The 16,607-nt window shown below is 68.4% G+C and overlaps 3 protein-coding genes across 3 annotated transcripts; 1 reads left to right on the plus strand and 2 right to left on the minus strand.

The window, feature by feature from the left end:
• Window positions 1–1,501: 1,501 nt before the first annotated feature.
• Window positions 1,502–2,937, minus strand: CHLNCDRAFT_17236 (hypothetical protein; the record flags this gene model as incomplete). Its single annotated transcript, XM_005850965.1, has 5 exons — window positions 1,502–1,645; window positions 1,849–1,922; window positions 2,179–2,263; window positions 2,492–2,554; window positions 2,803–2,937. Coding segments are annotated over 5 exons (501 nt in total), but the record flags the coding sequence as incomplete, so codon positions are not given.
• Window positions 2,938–4,177: 1,240 nt separating this feature from the next.
• Window positions 4,178–13,031, minus strand: CHLNCDRAFT_19903 (hypothetical protein; the record flags this gene model as incomplete). The annotated part of the gene is made up of 27 exons (XM_005850966.1): window positions 4,178–4,270; window positions 4,404–4,463; window positions 4,737–4,801; window positions 5,067–5,202; window positions 5,417–5,488; window positions 5,772–5,906; window positions 6,176–6,243; window positions 6,488–6,566; window positions 6,791–6,894; window positions 7,405–7,533; window positions 7,750–7,818; window positions 8,016–8,128; window positions 8,352–8,449; window positions 8,663–8,783; window positions 8,954–9,024; window positions 9,223–9,314; window positions 9,515–9,592; window positions 9,886–9,973; window positions 10,179–10,285; window positions 10,409–10,504; window positions 10,702–10,778; window positions 10,987–11,099; window positions 11,441–11,612; window positions 11,841–11,902; window positions 12,127–12,221; window positions 12,513–12,611; window positions 12,845–13,031. 27 exons carry the CDS (start codon window positions 13,029–13,031, stop codon window positions 4,178–4,180), a joined length of 2,679 nt encoding a protein of 892 aa, XP_005851028.1.
• Window positions 13,032–14,055: 1,024 nt separating this feature from the next.
• CHLNCDRAFT_140892 (hypothetical protein) lies at window positions 14,056–16,551 on the plus strand (the record flags this gene model as incomplete). The annotated part of the gene is made up of 7 exons (XM_005850684.1): window positions 14,056–14,135; window positions 14,470–14,629; window positions 14,790–14,834; window positions 15,001–15,075; window positions 15,289–15,381; window positions 15,572–15,668; window positions 15,887–16,551. The coding sequence occupies 7 exons, from the start codon at window positions 14,056–14,058 to the stop codon at window positions 16,549–16,551; spliced, it is 1,215 nt and encodes a 404-aa protein (XP_005850746.1).
• Between the last annotated feature and the right edge of the window lie 56 nt (window positions 16,552–16,607).

Raw genomic sequence — 16,607 nt, forward strand, 5'->3', positions numbered from 1 at the left:
GCGGGCACGGCGTGCTGCCAGCCGGCCCAGGCCCCAAAGGCTGCTCGGCTGCCTGCCCGTGCGCCCGGCCGCCTTCTCCACCACACGCCACATGGTGCCGCCTCCAGCCCTCCAGCCCACACGCTCTGCCTGCCACAGGCCAGCCTGCGTGCGCTGCTCCGCCCCTTGCTCACGGGTTGTGCTGCTACTTTACCCTCTGCTGCCCCTGGTGCTGCTACCCCTCCCTCCACCACACACCCCTTGCTCTGCTGCCCCTGGTGCCGCTGCCACCCCTTGCTCCACACACACACACACATGCACACACACCTCAGCATGGCATCCAAGTCCAGAGCCTCCAGGCTGCCCACGGCCATGGAGGCTGTGGGGGAGCCCAGCCCGCCTGCGCCGCCCTCCTCCCCGTCCAGCTTGCGGCAGAAGCGCAGGCGGCAGGCCATGGAGATGGCCACCCTGCAGAGAGAGGCAGGGGAGAGGGGTGGAGGGGTGCAGGGAGCAGTGGTGGAGGGAGGACGGGTGGAGGCAGGGGTGGAGGGAGGGCGGCAGGAGGGAGGCGGAAAAAGGGAGGCAGGAAGGGTGGAGGGAGGGGTGGAGATAGGCGATGCGGGAAAGGGGCGTGTGGGGAGAGTGGAGCAGCGCGGGCGTGAGAGAGAAGGGAAGGGCGGAGTGGGGAGGCAGGCTGGCGCTGCAAGCTCCGGTCCCCGGCATGCCCGCCAGCACTTGCATCCGCCCACCACCCACACACCACAACCCGGCCAGCGTCTCCCCACTCTACACACACACACACACACACATTCCACCACACCCTCCACCACAGCCCTACAGGCCACCACCCAACCACGCCACCCATCCAACCACACCTCAGCGTGGCCACATCCACATTCAGGATGTCGGCCAGCTTCGCCACCGTGACGCGGTCAGAGGCAGCCACGAAGATCTGCGGTGGCAGGGCAGGCAGGGGCAGGTGGTGGCAGGGCAGGGCAGGCAGGGACGGGCGGTGGCAGGGCAGGCAGGCAGGGACAGGCTGGCCGGCGGGCAGGGGCAGATGGCAGGTCAGGAAATCAGGACACGGAGCGGCCAGCAGTGGCGCCCGCGCGGCCGGCAGGCCAGAGGTACAGGTGCAGCGAGGCTCAGCCGAGGGTGGAAGGGCCGGTAGCTGCACAGAGCCTGGCGCCTCCCTGGAACCGCACAGTGCCTGGCGCCTCGCGACTTGAAAACACCTGCGTGCTTTCTCCCTTCCTCACCTGGTACAGCAGCGTCTCCAGCGGGTCTGCCGCCGTGGCTGCGGTGGTGGTCTTGTTGGACACAAAGCCCTGCAGGTGTGGCGGGGCAGCGACAGGGGCAGCACGGGGGGTGGAGGAGCGGGCAAGCGAAAGCAGCGAGGGGCCCTATTAACAGCTAGACGTGTACAGCACACCACACCACACCGCACCACCTGCATGCCGGCCTGACTTGCCCCGCGTCCAAGCGGTGGTACTGACAAATACCAAAGCTGGGCGGTACCCACCTCCAGGGGGGGTATGGACAGGTGGTCCTCTGGCCGCACCGGCACCTCCAGCCACACCAGGCCACGCTGGTACAGCTGGCGTACCGCCATGCCGTTGAGGTCGGCGTACCGCGCGCCCCCCGGCCGCGCCGCGATGTGGCACACCTGCGGGCGCAGGCAGGCAGAAGGGTTGGTGGTGCATGGCGGTGGCGGTGTGTGTTTGGAGGCAGGAGCGAGGCGGGGGAGCTCGCGGCATGTGGAGCGTGGCAGAGGGGCGCGTGGGCAGGGCCAGCAGCTGCGGCAGGTTCGTGGCAGGCCAATGCTGACGTGGCACAGGCGCTGAGCTGGCACCCGCTGAGCTGGCGCACCGTGGCCTCTGTGGGGTCCAGCTGCCGGTACTCGGTCTCCCCCAGGTTCACCACATGCACCAGCCACCAGGGGTCTGCAGGGGGGGAGGGGCCACAGCCGCAGCTTTTTAGCTTCTTCTTCTCTTGAGGGGCGTGCTCTTGGTATGGCGTATTGGCTATGGGGACGGCGCAGGCGATGCATAGGCAAGCATCCCTGCTGGAACATGACTGCTGGGGGCCTGGTGCAACGGGCAGGAGCAGGCCGGCATGCTTTCCAGCAAGCTGCCTCGTGCGCCGCCCGGCCACGAGTCACATCCAGCCCAGCCGCCGCCAGTCCTGCCACCCACCCACCTATCTGGATGTTGAGGGGCGACTGGGGCAGCAGGTCCTTGACCAGCCCCTTGTTCATGCGCCACATCAGCTTCTTGCTCTTGGCCTGCGCCGCACGCGCGCGCAGCGGCGAGCCAGGCTGGGACCCCCAGCACCCCCAGCCGCCCCCAGCGACCCCATCCACACACAAAAGCAGCCTTGCCGTGACGACCGCCACCAACACCACACCACTTCAAAAATCACAGCCAGCAACAGCCCCACACGCCATCGCCGTCGCGCCGCACCCCAGGCCGACGACATTGGGACCACCTGCCCTCACCCCACCCCACCCCACCTGCACCATGATGGCGATGTATTCGTTGCGGCCGATGCCCATGATGCGCACAATGTCGGCGGCCTGGCGTGGCGGGGGCGGCAGGCAAGAGCAGCGGGCGGGTGGTTAGGGGTTTTGGGCTGTCATCTCGAGCGCGGCATACAAGGGGCGACTACGGGTGATGACGCGGGAGGAGGTGGCATGTTTGTTTGTTGTGTGGGGACAGGCTCTGGGCAGGCATGGCTTGCCCCCACCCGCGCTCTTCCCAGCTGCTCCCTCCTCGGCCTGAACCCCTGCGAACCCCCAGCCACTGACAGCTCCAGGCACCCCACCGTGAAGTTGGGTATGGAGTCGTAGGGGTGGTCCTCCCTCATGGCATCCACCAGGATGGAGGCATAGTACTTGAACGGGGTGAGCCGCATCTGGCGGCACACAAACTCGCCCAGGTGGTACGGGAAGAGCTGCGGGGGCGGTGGTGGTGTGGGTGAGGTGGTGGTGGGGTCGCGGTGCGCAAGCAGTACAGGACGCCCCGAGTGTGTCCTCGACGCCCGCCAGGGTCGGTCTGCGTGGCGGCCACCCACCCAACAGCCAGCCAACATGTGCAGCGCCTGGGTGCTCGCTGAGCAGGCGCTCACCCGCTTCTGCCCGCGGTAGTACCGCACAAGTTCCTCGTAGTAGTCTGCCTCGGGGCAGGCTGTGTTGGCCACGGAGCCCACCCAGGAGAGGCCGCGGGAGATGGCAAACTCCTTGACGCTGCAGGCGGGGGAGAGGCAGACCACATCGGATGGGGAGAGGGGCATGGGTGCACGGCGGCAGCGGCAGGTGCAGGCGTGCCAAGGGGCACACTGCGAGGCCTGCGCCCAGCGCGCTTCAAGGCAGCAGCGCAGCGCAGCAGCCAGCATTCGGCCGGGCTGAGCCAGGCAGCGGCGCGCGCTCCGCACAACACGCGCCGCACCGGCGCTTCCAATCATCCTCTGTCACCGTCTGGCGGAAGCGGTCGGGCAGCTCTTGATAGCGCTTGCCATTGGCGATGAACTTGTTGAGGTACTCTTCAGTCGCCATGGCTGCTTAAGCTGCTAGCCAGTTAGGGATGCCACCTTGCTATGCTCTGCAGCACCAGCGGCAGCGGCGGGTGCTGGGCGGCGGCGGCGGCGGGCAAGCCGGGCCGGGTTTGGGCGTTGCGGCAGCGGCTTCGCGGCGCCGCCCTCGTACCTCACTGATCCAGGGCGAGCCAGGGCGGCCGCCCGATCAACCCCCAAGTGATCGATCAGGGTCAACGTTACCGCCCGTTCGTCCTCTCGCAATATGCAGCCATCGCCGCCTCTTCACTGGACGAAGGCCGGGGCGAGAAGAGATGCACTGCACAAAAGGGGGCCAGGCTGTCCCGCCAGGCTGTCGCCGCCGCCGCCCCGCTCCTCGACGAGCCACAGCAGGAAGCCCGAGCTCTTCTTGCTTCCTGGAGCTCGAGAGTGTCTCGCAAGGCGATCTGATTGATGCATAGGCCCTCACACTTGCAGCATCAATTTGGGCATATGGGCGGGAGCTTGCCACCGCCCAGGGCACGGCCCCAGCCACACGTCAATCACCGAACACCCTGCTTCCTCCTCTCCCAGTCAACATGTTGAATCTGATGCAGAAAGCAGGCAGAATGGATGCTGATGTGCCAGAGTGACGATTGCAATGAAATAGAGCAGAATCCGATCCGCCTCACGCCTTGAGGCTCTTGCTGACAATCTCAAACACGTTGTCGCTGAGGCCCTCTGTGTCCATGATGCGCTGCAGCTGGGCACGCATCAGGGCCTGCAGGGTGGTGGGGCGGGCGATCGGTTGACGGGTGGGTGGCTGGGTGTGGGAGAAGATGAGGAGCGAAGTGGGGTTTCTCACACACACAAACATACCTGCCACACACACACACACACACACACACACACACCTGCCGCTGCTGGTCGTAGTTCTTGAAGGTGGTGAAGGCAGAGACCATGCGGGAGGCCACCTGCGGGAAGAAAGAAGGCAGGGAAGGGGACAGTGAGGGCACACGAGTGTGCGCGCGCAAGCAGCAACGCCACCCGACTGCGATGGTGGGCCAGGGCAGGCCGCGAGGTGCGGAAGGGCACCAGCGCTGTGTGCCGGGGCCCAACGGCTGGCAGGCAGGGGCGCGCCGCAGCGCCCCTCCAGGCTGCGCCAGGTGCCAGTTCTCGGCGCAGCTGCCAGCTCGCCGTTCCTGCCAGCTCGGCACTCCTGCCAGCTCAGCGCCAGCTCAGCTCACCTGGTGGTTGATCTTGTCCAGCTGCAGCACCACGTCGCCCATGAACTCATACCCGCTGCCGTCGGCTGCAGGCGTAGGAGGGAGTGGTAGGAGGGAGAGGGAGGGAGGGGAGAGGTAGAGGGAGGGAGGGCGGGCAGGACGGGGAGGGAGGGAGGAGTTGGTACCAAAGGGAGCTAGTGTGCATGGCAGGGCAGCGAGCTGGCACCCGACAGCACCCCTGACAACAAAATACATATGTGTGTGTATTCCCCACCCCACGCCGGCGTGGCCACACCCACGCGCGCCGTATCCAACCACCCACCACCCATTGACCATCCACTGAGCACCCACCGGCGTGGAAGTTGACTGGGGAGCGCGCAAAGCCCAGGAAGAGGGAGTAGCAGGAGTTGGGGTTGGTGATGTGGAAGGCTGGGTGGGCCATCAGGCGCCGCACCGCCGCCACGTTGCCCGCCACGTTGCTGCCGGCCTGCGGGGGGTGGGGTGGGGTGGGGTGGGGGTGCTGATGGTAGGTGGGTAGCTGTGTGCCCCTCCTGAGCAAAGCAGGCAAACACCAGGCCCGCCCCACAGCATTCTACTGCCCCCTGCCCGCTCCGCCATCAACACAGCAGCGCAACATCAGCAGCACAGCGGCAGAAATTCAGCACGGCAGGGGCCCAGCAGCACCAGCGGCGGCAGGGTACCTGCAGCGCCAGCCACTTGAGCAGTACCAGCGGCTCCTGCTCCCATTTCTGGTAGAAGCCGGTGAGGGCCGCCTGCCGCGCCTCCACGCACCCGGGCGCCGCGCCCACCAGGCCGCCTACATGCCGAGGAGGGACGGGGTAGAGCGGGGGCGAGGCGCGGGTCGGCAGCAGAAGGGGCCGGGGGCGGCCAGCGGGCCCTACGCACGCTCCCACGAGCCAACCAGGCCCACACCAACAGCCCCAAACCCAGTCCCCACGAGGCACCACGGGCCCACAGACCCGCAGCACCTGCGCAGCCCAGCGCCGCTGCTCGCACACCAGCCATCCACAGACCCGCCCACAGGCACCTGCCCACAGGCAACGCAGACCCCCCACCTGCGCGGTCCAGCGCCGCCAGAGCGTTAATCTCATCCGTCATGTTGGTGGCTCCGCGGAAGCGGTGCAGTAGCTGCTCCGTCACGCCAGGGTCGCCCAGCGCCGCCAGGTAGCCCTGCGGGAGGGCGGGGAGGGGCGCATGGGGTGGTCGGGTAATGAGCGGTCAAGTGGGGTGAGGCGGTGCATGCCGGGGGGCGTGTGGGAGGCACAGCGCGAGTCAGGGAGATGCAGAGACAGCATGAGCGGTGCTAGCAACAGCGGGCAGCCGGCCGGCGCCGTCTGGCCGACGGGCGCGGCTGTTGCTGCTGCCGCTGCTCGCAGACGGGGCGGGCAGCCCCGGCAAGGCCCAGCAGCGCCCGAGCGGGTGCCAGGCAGGGGGCTCACCAAAGCCTTGTTCTTCAGCGCTCGCCGGGCGCAGGCGGCCGCCGTGAACTCATACTGCTCCCCCGGGGCTGCGGGCAGAGAGGGAAGAGCGGGGGTCAGGCAGGTATAGAGAAGTGGGGGTGCGGAAGGTGAGGGAGAGTGTGAGGTTAGGGAGAGCAGGAGTGGCAGGCGAGGCGCCACTTCAGCTCAGCGCAGGCGAGGGCAGGGGCAAGGAGAGGCCAGCGGAGGCCAGCGGCACATGAAGTGCATCCCTCCTGCAAACCTCTCTCCACACAGCGCCACACCCACAGCGCCGCAGCCGCTGCAGCCCACCTGAGTCGTTCTCCGCCACCGCCGCCTCCAGCTCGGGCCGCAGCCGCGCCGCCAGCTGGCGAGTAAGGAACTCACGCACCTGGCACGAGGGTAGGGCGAGGGCAAGGTGGTGTTCAGCAAGCGTGTGTGGGGTGCGCACCGCAGTGCGCAGTGTGTGTGTGTGGTGGGGAGTTCCCCGGGGCCGGGCGCCGCGTGCGCAGCGGGGCAGCCGGCGCGGCTGGCGCAGCCGCCGCCGCTGCAGCCCTGCCGCTGCGCCACATCAGCGCCACATCAGCGCCACATCAGCGCACGTCGCGCTCGCACCTCGTGCAGCAGGATGGGGTCGGCCTCCGGGATCTTGTCCATGAGTTCCGAGTTCTCGGGCAGCGAGATGGCAAAGGCCTTGAAGGCGCCGTCCACGCGGGCGTCTGCAGCGGCACGGGCGGTACCGCAGGCAAGGACGCGGCACAGTGCGTGCGTGCTTGTGGGGGAATGCGCGATGCAGGCGCGCGTGCGTGTGTGTGGGGCCAGGGGAAGGGTTGAGCGGTGGCCGCAGCGCCGGCGGCAGGCGGGCGTTGCGGCTGGCAGGTCGCGGCAGCCCCGCTGCCAGCCCGCCCGCCAGGCCAGCCCACCCACCCTTGAGCAGGGAGCGGTAGGCATCGACCAGGCTGGGCTTGACGCCGCCGGCGGCCTCAAAGCGCTCCGCCACGCTGCCCTGCAGGAAAGAAGGCGGGCAGGGTGGCAGGGGGAGGACGGGGTGCGATCCAGCAGCCCATCAGCTGCACCGCATGCAGACGCCGCCCCTGCTGCAGCTCTCTCGCGCACAACTGACACACATGGAAGCGAAATCTTGCCTTGATTCGGGCCTCACACAAACATCCGCAGGCGCATACACACCACACACCGCACACCAACACGTGCGCACACACACACACCACACACACACACCATGCCCGTACCACCCAACCCACGCCCGCCCACCTCGTTGCTGTCCTTGGCAGCTGCATACAGAGCCCGCATCAGCTTCTTGGCCAGCACATGCCCCGCCTCCCAGCGATTGAACGAGTCTGCAGCAGAGCGCGAGGGCGCGGGCCAGGCGGGGTTTAGGGTTGATTAGGCCGGGGCGCCGGCAGGCAGTGGGGCCTCGAGCTGCCCCTCCTGCCAACCACCACCGCTACCCGCACACCCACCCACGATAGTCCTCCCTCCCCAGGCCATTGCTGCCCACTGCTCCTGCCGACACACCCACACCCAAACCCATATACACACAAGCGCGCACGCACCTGTGTCGTGTGCCAGCAGGTGCAGCAGGTCCTCATCGCTCTGCCCCTCAACCGTCATGTGCACAGGCGCTGCACAGCCCAGGAAGGCAGGCAGGCAGGCAGGCAGGCAAGCAGCGAACAGGCCAGCAGCGAACAACCCACGTCAGCACCGGCAAGGCGGAGGGAGGGGCAGGGCCGAGGCGCTGGCTGGTGCGGTCTCTAGCGGCCAGCGCTGGTGGCGGGGCCCAGGCAGGCAAGCCTTCGGCCCGCACTCAGCCAGGGTGCACCTGAGAAGCCGCGCAGCAGCGACGGCACCGGCGCCTGCTCCACGCCCTCAAACACAAACTCCTGCTCCGCCTTGGTCACCCGCAGCACCGCCTCGCTGCCCAGCATCTCGCCGCTGCAGGCGGCAGCCGCGACGCCGGTGGCAGCAGCAGCGGCAGGCGAAGGGAGGTCGGCAGCGGTACCGCGAGTACCGCCTCCAGCAGGCAGGAGGAGAGCCGGCAGCAGCCGACAGCGCGCCCGGCGTGCGGCGGGCACCCTTCCCTGCGACACGGAGCTAGGCCTACAGAACCACAAACAGCCGGAGACCCCCTGCCTGCCCTCCCTCCTGCTGAACTCACCCGCGCAGCTTCAGGGGCACCTCGCCGCCATCTGGAGCCAGCAGGCCCATGCGCACCGGGATCAGCACTGGGTCCTTGGTGGGCTGCCCAGGGGTGGGCTTGATAGTCTGCGCAGAGAGGGGGTGAGAGGGGAAGCCGGAAAGGAGGGCACGTGGGCAGGTGCACGGCAGGGAGGCAGGGAGGCGGGCGGGAGGGAGCATGCAGCACGCGGCAGGCGGCACGCAGCAGGTGCGGCGCCCTGCCAGCAGCAGCAGCAGTGGCAGCAGTCTGCGTCGGCGGCAGCAGGCAGCACGCCGCGCGGTCGCCTGCACCGGCAGCAGCAGGCGGCGCGCCCCACAACTCGCCTGCTTGAAGCGCAGAGTGTAGGTCTTGTCGGCGGGGCTATACTCGGCTGCCACCGAGAGGCGCGGGGTGCCCGCCTGGCTGTACCACCTGCACAGGCGGTACCAGGCAGTACATCATGAGGATGCAGGGCAGCCGGTTGGGCCGCCAGGCGGGCGCCAGCACGCAGGCAGGCCACCTCCTGCCGCCCTGCATGACCACGTGGCAGCAGGGAGCGCGCGCATCGGCGCCCAGGGAACCTCAAGAGTTCAGAGGCTCACTTGGCGAGCGCCGACAGGTCCTCGCCATTGGCGTCGGCCATGGCAGCCAGGAAGTCGTCGCAAGTGACAGCCTGCAGCAAAGGCGTGGGAGCGAGGGATGCGGGCTATCACGGTGCCGGGGAGCTCTGGCCAGAAGGGCAGCTGCCGGCGACGATGAGGGGGCTTGGTCCCCGGCTGCCTGGCACCAATCAAGGTCTGTCGTAGGCAGCGCTGCGCTGCCTGGTGAGCTGGCGCTGCAGTACATCAGCGGTACCGCTACGGTACCGTACCTGCCCATCGTGGCGCTGGAAGTACAGGTCCATGCCCTTGCGGAAGCCGGCCTTGCCCAGCACAGCCTCGTACAGGCGGATCACCTCCGCGCCTGCAGCCATGAGCACGAGCACGCGCGTGCGTGTGTGCGTGGGTGGGGGGTGGGGGTGCAGTTGTGGCAGGTGTGTGTGGCCTTGGCTGAAGGCCATGCGAAGCTTTCTCAAGGGCCCCGCCAGCCCCGCAGCCAGCAGTCCAGCCAGCGCCAGGCGGCGCTCCGTGACGCTCTGCCAGCCAGCCCCGCGGCCACCACACCCTTCTCGTAGACCGTCAGCGTGTAGAAGTTATCCATCTTTATGTAGGACTCGGGGCGGATGGGGTGGGCCATGGGGCCTGCGGTAACGCCAACGTTGGGCATGGGCAGGGGGCCCGGGCGTGGTGAGGTTAAGGCACGCAGGATGGAATGGCACAAAGGGCGGCGTGCCTAGCATCGCAGCTGCAGCGCAGGAGCCCATGCTGCCCTGTCGGCTGCCCCAAGCAGGCACCGAGCCACCGAAGCAGACGGCATGCGGTGGTGGCGCGAGCGCCGGGCCCTCTGTGTCGCTGGTTCCTTAGCGGGTACAAATGCATGCAGACTGTACACTCAGGAAGCAAACGCCGCCCCCTTCCCACCGGTACCGCCTCACCGTTGTCCTCCTGGAACTGCGCCGCCCGCAGGCGGCACACATCCTCCACCCGCCTCACGGGGCGGCTGTTCATGTCGGCGCTGAACTCCTGCAGGGCAGGGCACGCAGGGCTTGGGTCGCGTTAACGTTGTTGCGTGCCGCTACGCGTTACGGCGGTGGGAGGGATCAGGTTTTGACAGCTTGAGGCGCGCCGGGAGGGGTGAGCAGCACAGGTGGCGGGAGCACATCTGCTGGCCCGCGATTGCAGTACCGCCGTGCGCTTGCGGTACTACCGCTCTGAAAGCGGCCCCCACCTGGTCACGGTACACCGTCAGGCCTTCCTTGAGCGTCAGCTGGAACCAGTCGCGGCAGGTCACGCGGTTGCCCGTCCAGTTGTGGAAGTACTCGTGCCCCACCACGCCTGCACCATCGGTTTGGCTTCGTTTGGAGGGAGGGTGGGGTGGTTGTACTCTTTGCAGACACGCCTACGCGCCAGCACATAACACACAACACAGGCACCCAGCCCCTGCGCCCAGCTGCCCACCCTCGATGCGCCCAAAGTCGCCGTCGGTGGCGGTGTCGGGGGTGGCCAGCACGAGGCGGGAGTTGAAGATGTTGAGGCTCTTGTTCTCCATGGCTCCTGCGGGGGTGCAGGTTGGGAAAGCATGGAATCAGTGCTGCAAGGCAAAGAGCAGGGAGGATTGCAGGCTGCAGGCGCGTGCTGCAGTGACGGAGCCAGCTGGGGGTGACGGCGATGCAGCCCCAGCAGCATCCACCAGCAGCCCATCCGCAGCGCCACGTGGATACCGGTACGGTATCTGCGGTACCGTGCCTCACCCATGTTGAAGTCGTCCACGGCAACAATGTTGAACAGATCCAGGTCGTACTCCAGCCCAAACACCTCCTCATCCCACCTGCAAGCACGCAGACATGAACGAAATTCTGGGCTCGGTTGTGATTGGGCAACGGGCCAAGGAGGCACACTTGTGTGCACGGTTGCTGCAGCAGCAGGGCAGCGTGCGCATCCTCCCCCCCCGTGGCCCCTGCCCCAACGCATCCCAGCCCACCAAAAAACACCCAGCCAGCCCCAGCCCCAGCCCACCAGCCCCCAGCCTCACTCACTTCATGGAGCGCTTGAGCGACTGCATGGCAAAGTCGACGCGGCCGATGTCGTGCGCGCGGGTGAAGATGCGCAGGGCCACGCTGCGCCCGCTGCAGGTGGTGAAGGTGTCCTCCTGCGGGCGGCGGCGGCGGCGGGGGTGGCGCGGGTGAGGGACGGGGAGGGCGAGGGTGTGCCATGGGCTGTGTAGAGCCAACACGTCTGCACCAGCTGCACCCCAGGCCGGCGCGCCCAGCCAGCCCAGCACCAAAGCCTCGGCCCAGCCCAGCACAGCCCACCCTCACCCAGCCGCGCCGCAGCCAACGCAGCGTGACACCCAGGCCAGCCTGCCCCGCCTCCATGCGCAGGTCCCCATCCCACCCAGCCCCTTCTGCCCAGCCCCTTCAGCATTCCGGGCCATCAGCCCAGGCCCAGCCCACACCAAACACCTGTCCCTGCCACACAGCCCCGCCCCACCTTCATGCACAGGTCTCCCGCCACCAGGGCAAACAGGTAGCATGGCTTGCGGAAGGGATCCTCCCACACCGTGAAGTGGCGCCCGCCCTCCGCCTCCCCCGACCCCACCAGGTTGCCGTTGCTGAGCAGCACGGGGCAGGCGGCCTTGTCGGCCTCGATGCGTGTGGTGTACCTGCGGGTGGGTGGGTGGAAAGTAAAGGTGGTGGAAAGCCATGGTACACCACGGTGAGAGGGCAGGGTAGCGAAAGGGTTGCAGGAGCAGAGGGGCCGAGGCTCTGAGCCAACATGCGCAGACATACACACACAGCGGCAGCACCAGCGCCAGCGCCAGCAGCAGAGGCCGCGCAGCAGAGGCCGCGCCAGCGCCAGAGGCCCGGCCCAGCCCGCCAGCCAGCCTCACTTGGCCATCACATCGGGTCGGTCCATGAAGAAGGTGATGCCCCGGAAGCCCTCCGCCTCGCACTGTGGCAGGATGGTGTGGCGTGGTGGGGTGTGGTGGGGTGATGGGTGGTAGGATGGCACAGGAGAGTGCCTTGCAGGCACACGCAAGCCACGCGGGCCAGCAACGGCCGCGCGCCTGTGCTCACAACAGTGCACAACTCTGCTGCGGCACAGCCCCGGCACGGCGCCTGCGCCGCAGCTTTGGGGCGCCAGTACCGGCGGTACCGCGCGGCGCCTGCCCACACCTGCGTGCAGAAGTTGCCCCCCGACGTGTACAGCCCCTCCAGGGACGTGTTCTGGTCTGGGTGAAGGTCAGTGTGCACCTCCAGCTCAAACGCGCCTGGCGCAGGGGTGGAGGGAAAGGCGGCAGCGAGTGGGGAGGCGAGGAGGTGGTTGGGAGGGGAGGGGTATCCGGGGTGGGCTGGGGGAGCTCTGGGTGGGTGGGGGCCCGCAGGTGCGCAGCAAGTGCCATGCCATGCCTGCTGGGCCTGCCTCTCTCTTCCAGTACCCTCGCACTTTACCCTCCTGCTGAAGGCGGCGCTCGGGCAGGGCAGCGGGCACAGCACTGGGCCCGCGCCACCCGCGCCTGCCCGCCGCCTCCCCGCCGAGCCAGCCTTGCCGCGGGGCTCACCCGCGGGCGGGGTCTTCAGGGTGAGGCCGCTTGACTCCACCTCATACTGCTCAACAGGCAGGCTCTCGCCGTTGACCTTCACAGCCACCAGCTTCACGTCTGCGCCGAGGCAGGGTGTGTGCAGGAGCAGCGCGTGAAGAGCAGGGAGAAGAGGAAGGGAGTGGCTTAGCCTGCCTTGAAGCGGCACCACGGCAGACGCGGGAAGAGAGCGAGCGGCAGGCCGCCTGGTGAGGCTGCGCGTTCGCCACTGATGGTAGCGACGCCGCGCGTGCGGAACGCCGCATCAGCGAGCGGTGGTGGCTCCCACAGGGGCGCAGGGGTGAGCCGCTCACCCTCGCAGCCGTGCAGGAAGAGCGGTGGGCGCTCCGAGGCGGCGTGGTTGGGCAGGACCTGCATGCAGCTCTCAACGCGCGTCACGGTGTCCCCCAGAAGAAAGTTGAGGTGCACCGAGTCGATCAGGTACGGCGGGGGTGTGTAGTCCTGCAGAGCGGCACGCAGCGTTGGGGGGGAGGTCGGCATGGGGAGGGCAGGCATGGGGAAGGCAGCATGTCCAGGCTGCTGCGCCTGGCGGCAGCGGGAGGATGGTGATGCTGGCATGCGCGCCACCCAACTGCCTGCCGGTAAGAGCTTAAGCCGCCTGCACACACACACACACCTTGCGGAAGAACTCCTTGTGGGCCTGGCCAACCATGGCGTCGTCTGTGGCGGGGGCAGCCGCGGTGGCAAACGCGGGGAAGCCGAGCGGGCGGCCGGCTCGCTGGGCGGGTGCGGCGGGAGCGGCTGCGCGGAGCTGCGGCGCGAGCCGGGTGCCGGCGAAGCTGGTGGGAAAGGAGTCTGCGGGTTGACACAGCACAGGACGCAGGACGCAGGATGAATCGAGGGCTGCGCTGGGGCTGAGTTCCAGCCGCGAAGGCCTGTGCCCTAGCTGGCGTGGCGGCAGCGGTGGCGGCGGCAACCAGCGGCTGGCCAGTCTGCGGCCAGCGGGCGGCCTGCATCCCGGCAGCTACCTGACTTGGACGCCTGGACACGGCGCCGGGAGAAGGATCCTGCAGGGCGGGAGCGGGCAGCATGGCGATGTGGGCCAATTGCCTTTCAATTTGGCCAATCTGCAGCTGCCAGTGCAGCGCTGTCCCACTCACGGAAGCCGCCCCTTTTCGCCGCTGTTAGCAGCAGACGACCGCTTAAGCCAAAGGCCATAAACGCTGCTAGGGACTGGCGAGGCTCTGGTGCTGGCTGTGAGGGTGGCTGCTATCAAGGAAATGGCCTGCTGCTGGCTCTTTCAGTCGGGCGGCGGCGCCAGCTGGGCGCTTCCGCCGCGGCTCGCCGCCAAGGTGTGCCTAGAGCTCGCTGTTTTGATGATCTCCAGCTGCTGGCTTAACCGTGGATCAGAGCACGCATGCCCGTCCACCAACACAATTCCCAGCTGGTGCTGCCGGGCTGGTCAGTGACGGGCTGGCTGCGCGCCGCCGCGTGGGTGGGCTTGCAGCCGGCGCCAGCAGGTGAAAGCAGCTGTGCCTCCAGAGGCCTTCTTGATGCACCCCACATGCTGACGGACCTGTACGAGGCCCTAGGTGCCAGGAAGCTGTACAACGACGGCACAGCACGGCGCAGCATGCCGTGGCAGTTGGGCTGCCCACTTGTAGGAGTTGCACCTGCTTGCCTGCTTGCCATCGCTGCATCACCTCGCCGCCATTACTTGGACTAGCAGCAGGTGAGCAGCCGGGCGGCGGCCCCACCTGTCGTTGTCTGTCTCGAGCTGCAGGCCTGCAATGCGCTCCGCTCTGCCTCCTAGGCCAGCCCCAATGCATTTGCAAAGCCGTCCCACGGCGGTTGCGCTTGCGCAGCACCCCTCCCGCGGGGTTTGGGCCGCAAGCATGAAACATGGCAGAGTGGTTGGTGGTTGCTCCCCGCGTGCCAGCACCCAGCCCTCTCCCTGACACCCCCGCGTGTTGCGCAGCAGCGTAATTGCGAGCATGATGCACGCTAAGGTCGTGGCGGTGCTGCTGCTGGTGGGCCTGGCGGTGGCTGGCGCCCAGTCGGAGCCGGAGCAGCCCACCGTGTTCGCAGCGCTCCAGGTCACCCCAGCGGTGTCCAAGTTCTGGGCTTCCCTGGCACAGGTGCGTAATCTGGCAAGACCAGGTGCAGCAGGCTGACGTGCTGCCCTGGGCCGCCCTTGCCGCCACCACCGCAAGCGCGCGGCAGCGGCCCCGCCACCCAAGCCTGCCTACATGCATCACCCAAGCCTGCCTAAGACCTCCCCGGCTCGCCCTGTTGCAGTTCCCTGACATCGCCGAGATGGTCGGCGACGACTTTGCCGGCACCGTGTTTGGCCCCACCAACAAGGCACGCCCCGCCGCCCAGCCCCCACTTCTCATGCCTCCTACCCTTCTTTGCATGCCTTCTCTGCGTGTGGGACCAAGAACCGGCGCCCTTTCCCTGCTGCTGTGCATCACACGCCCCGCCCCTGCCGCCGCTGCCTCCCGCGCAGGCCTGGGACGCCGCCGTGGAGGACCTGCGCGAGGCGGGCATCCCCTTGACCACCAACCGCTTGAAGGACATCATCGTGAGGCACCGCCTCCTGCCTGGCCTGCCGCCTCTTGCTCCTGGCTGGCTGCACTGCGTGCCGCGGGCCACAGCAGTGGTGCTGCGGAGGTAGCTGCCGGGACGGCCTGCTGGTCGGCGCCTTGGCACACCAGCCAGCCACGCCTGTGCCATCCACGGCGCACACCTTGAGCCCCCCCTGCCCTGCTGGCCTCCTCCCCTCCCCGCGGCGCAGCTGTACCACATCATTCCGGGCCCCCCCGCCCCCATCACCGGCCTCAACGACGACCAAATCTTCGTCTCCTCCCTGGGCGACAAGATTGTGACGGTGGGTGGGCTTGCTTGCTCGCTGAGCTTCCTGGCCGTCATGCCGGCGTGGAGCTTGCAGCGTGCACAGCCTGCCACCCGCAGCCCTGGGCTGGCATCCCTCTCCATGCTTGAGCCTCTCGCCGCCACCCTCGCCTCCGCTTGCCCTCCCGACCTCCCGACCTGCCTGTTCCCTCCATGCCCTGCCGCAGGCCCAGTACACCGACGGCAAGCTCACCCTGGAGGGCGTGGGCTCCGAGGCCGGCGTGGTCCAGCCCGACATCTTTGTGGGCGCCGCCCACTACAGCGGTGAGGGCCGGGCTGCCGCGCTGCCCTCACCCCACAGCATGCCCTCCCTGCCTGCCGCGTGCATCATGGCCAGCGCCGATGCATGGCGTGCCTGTGCATGAGCGGGTGGGGTGCAGCTCCGAGCCTCAGCATCTGTCGAAGCTGAGTGGTTCCGGCCGCCCTGCCTTTGCCCTGCCCTCACCCCTGGCCCCCACCTCCCCCCCCCACCCCGCCCGCAGTGGTGCACGTCATCGACGCTGTGCTGCTGCCCTTCAAGCTGCCCGGCGGCGACAAGCCCAAGGGCACCGTCAAGGCCACGGACCTGGTCAAGGGCGAGGTTGACACGGACAAGGTTGAGTCCAAGGACCTGGTCTCGGATGCGGCGACCGCCATCGGCAACGCCGCGCAGACCGTGTCGGGCGCCCTGGCCAACGCCAAGGACGCCGTCAGCACCGCCGTGGACCAGGCCAAGGAAACGGCGGCCGGCGTGGGCGGCAACGTGGCCGCGGGCGTCACGACTGGCGTGGAGGCCGCTCAGGGTGCCGTGGGCACCACCGGCGCTGTGGGCTCGGCGGTCGCCTGCCCGCTCAACCTCATGCCCGTGTGCGGCGCCAACGGCATGACCTATGACAACGAGTGCCTGGCTGAGGCGGCGGGCACGACCGTGGTGGCGGAGGGCCCCTGCACCGTGCCCATGGGCGAGAGCGGCCCCGACATGCCGGTCGGCATGGGCCCCACCGTCGCCCCCTCCCCCCTGCCTGCGCCCTCCCCCTTGCCGGCGCCCTCCCCCTCGCCGGCGCCCACCCCCGCGGCCCAGCTGGTGCCCCCCAGCGCCGCCACCAGCACCCTGGCCAGCGTGGCGGCCCTGGCCGCCGGCCTGCTGGCGGCCGCCCTGCTGATGTGAGCGCTGGAGCCCTTGCCCTGAACCCAGCCCGCTGAGCGCTCTCTGGTGTTGTGAGA

This window comes from Chlorella variabilis (assembly GCF_000147415.1).
Source record: "Chlorella variabilis unplaced genomic scaffold CHLNCscaffold_3, whole genome shotgun sequence".
Lineage (NCBI taxonomy): Eukaryota > Viridiplantae > Chlorophyta > Trebouxiophyceae > Chlorellales > Chlorellaceae > Chlorella > Chlorella variabilis.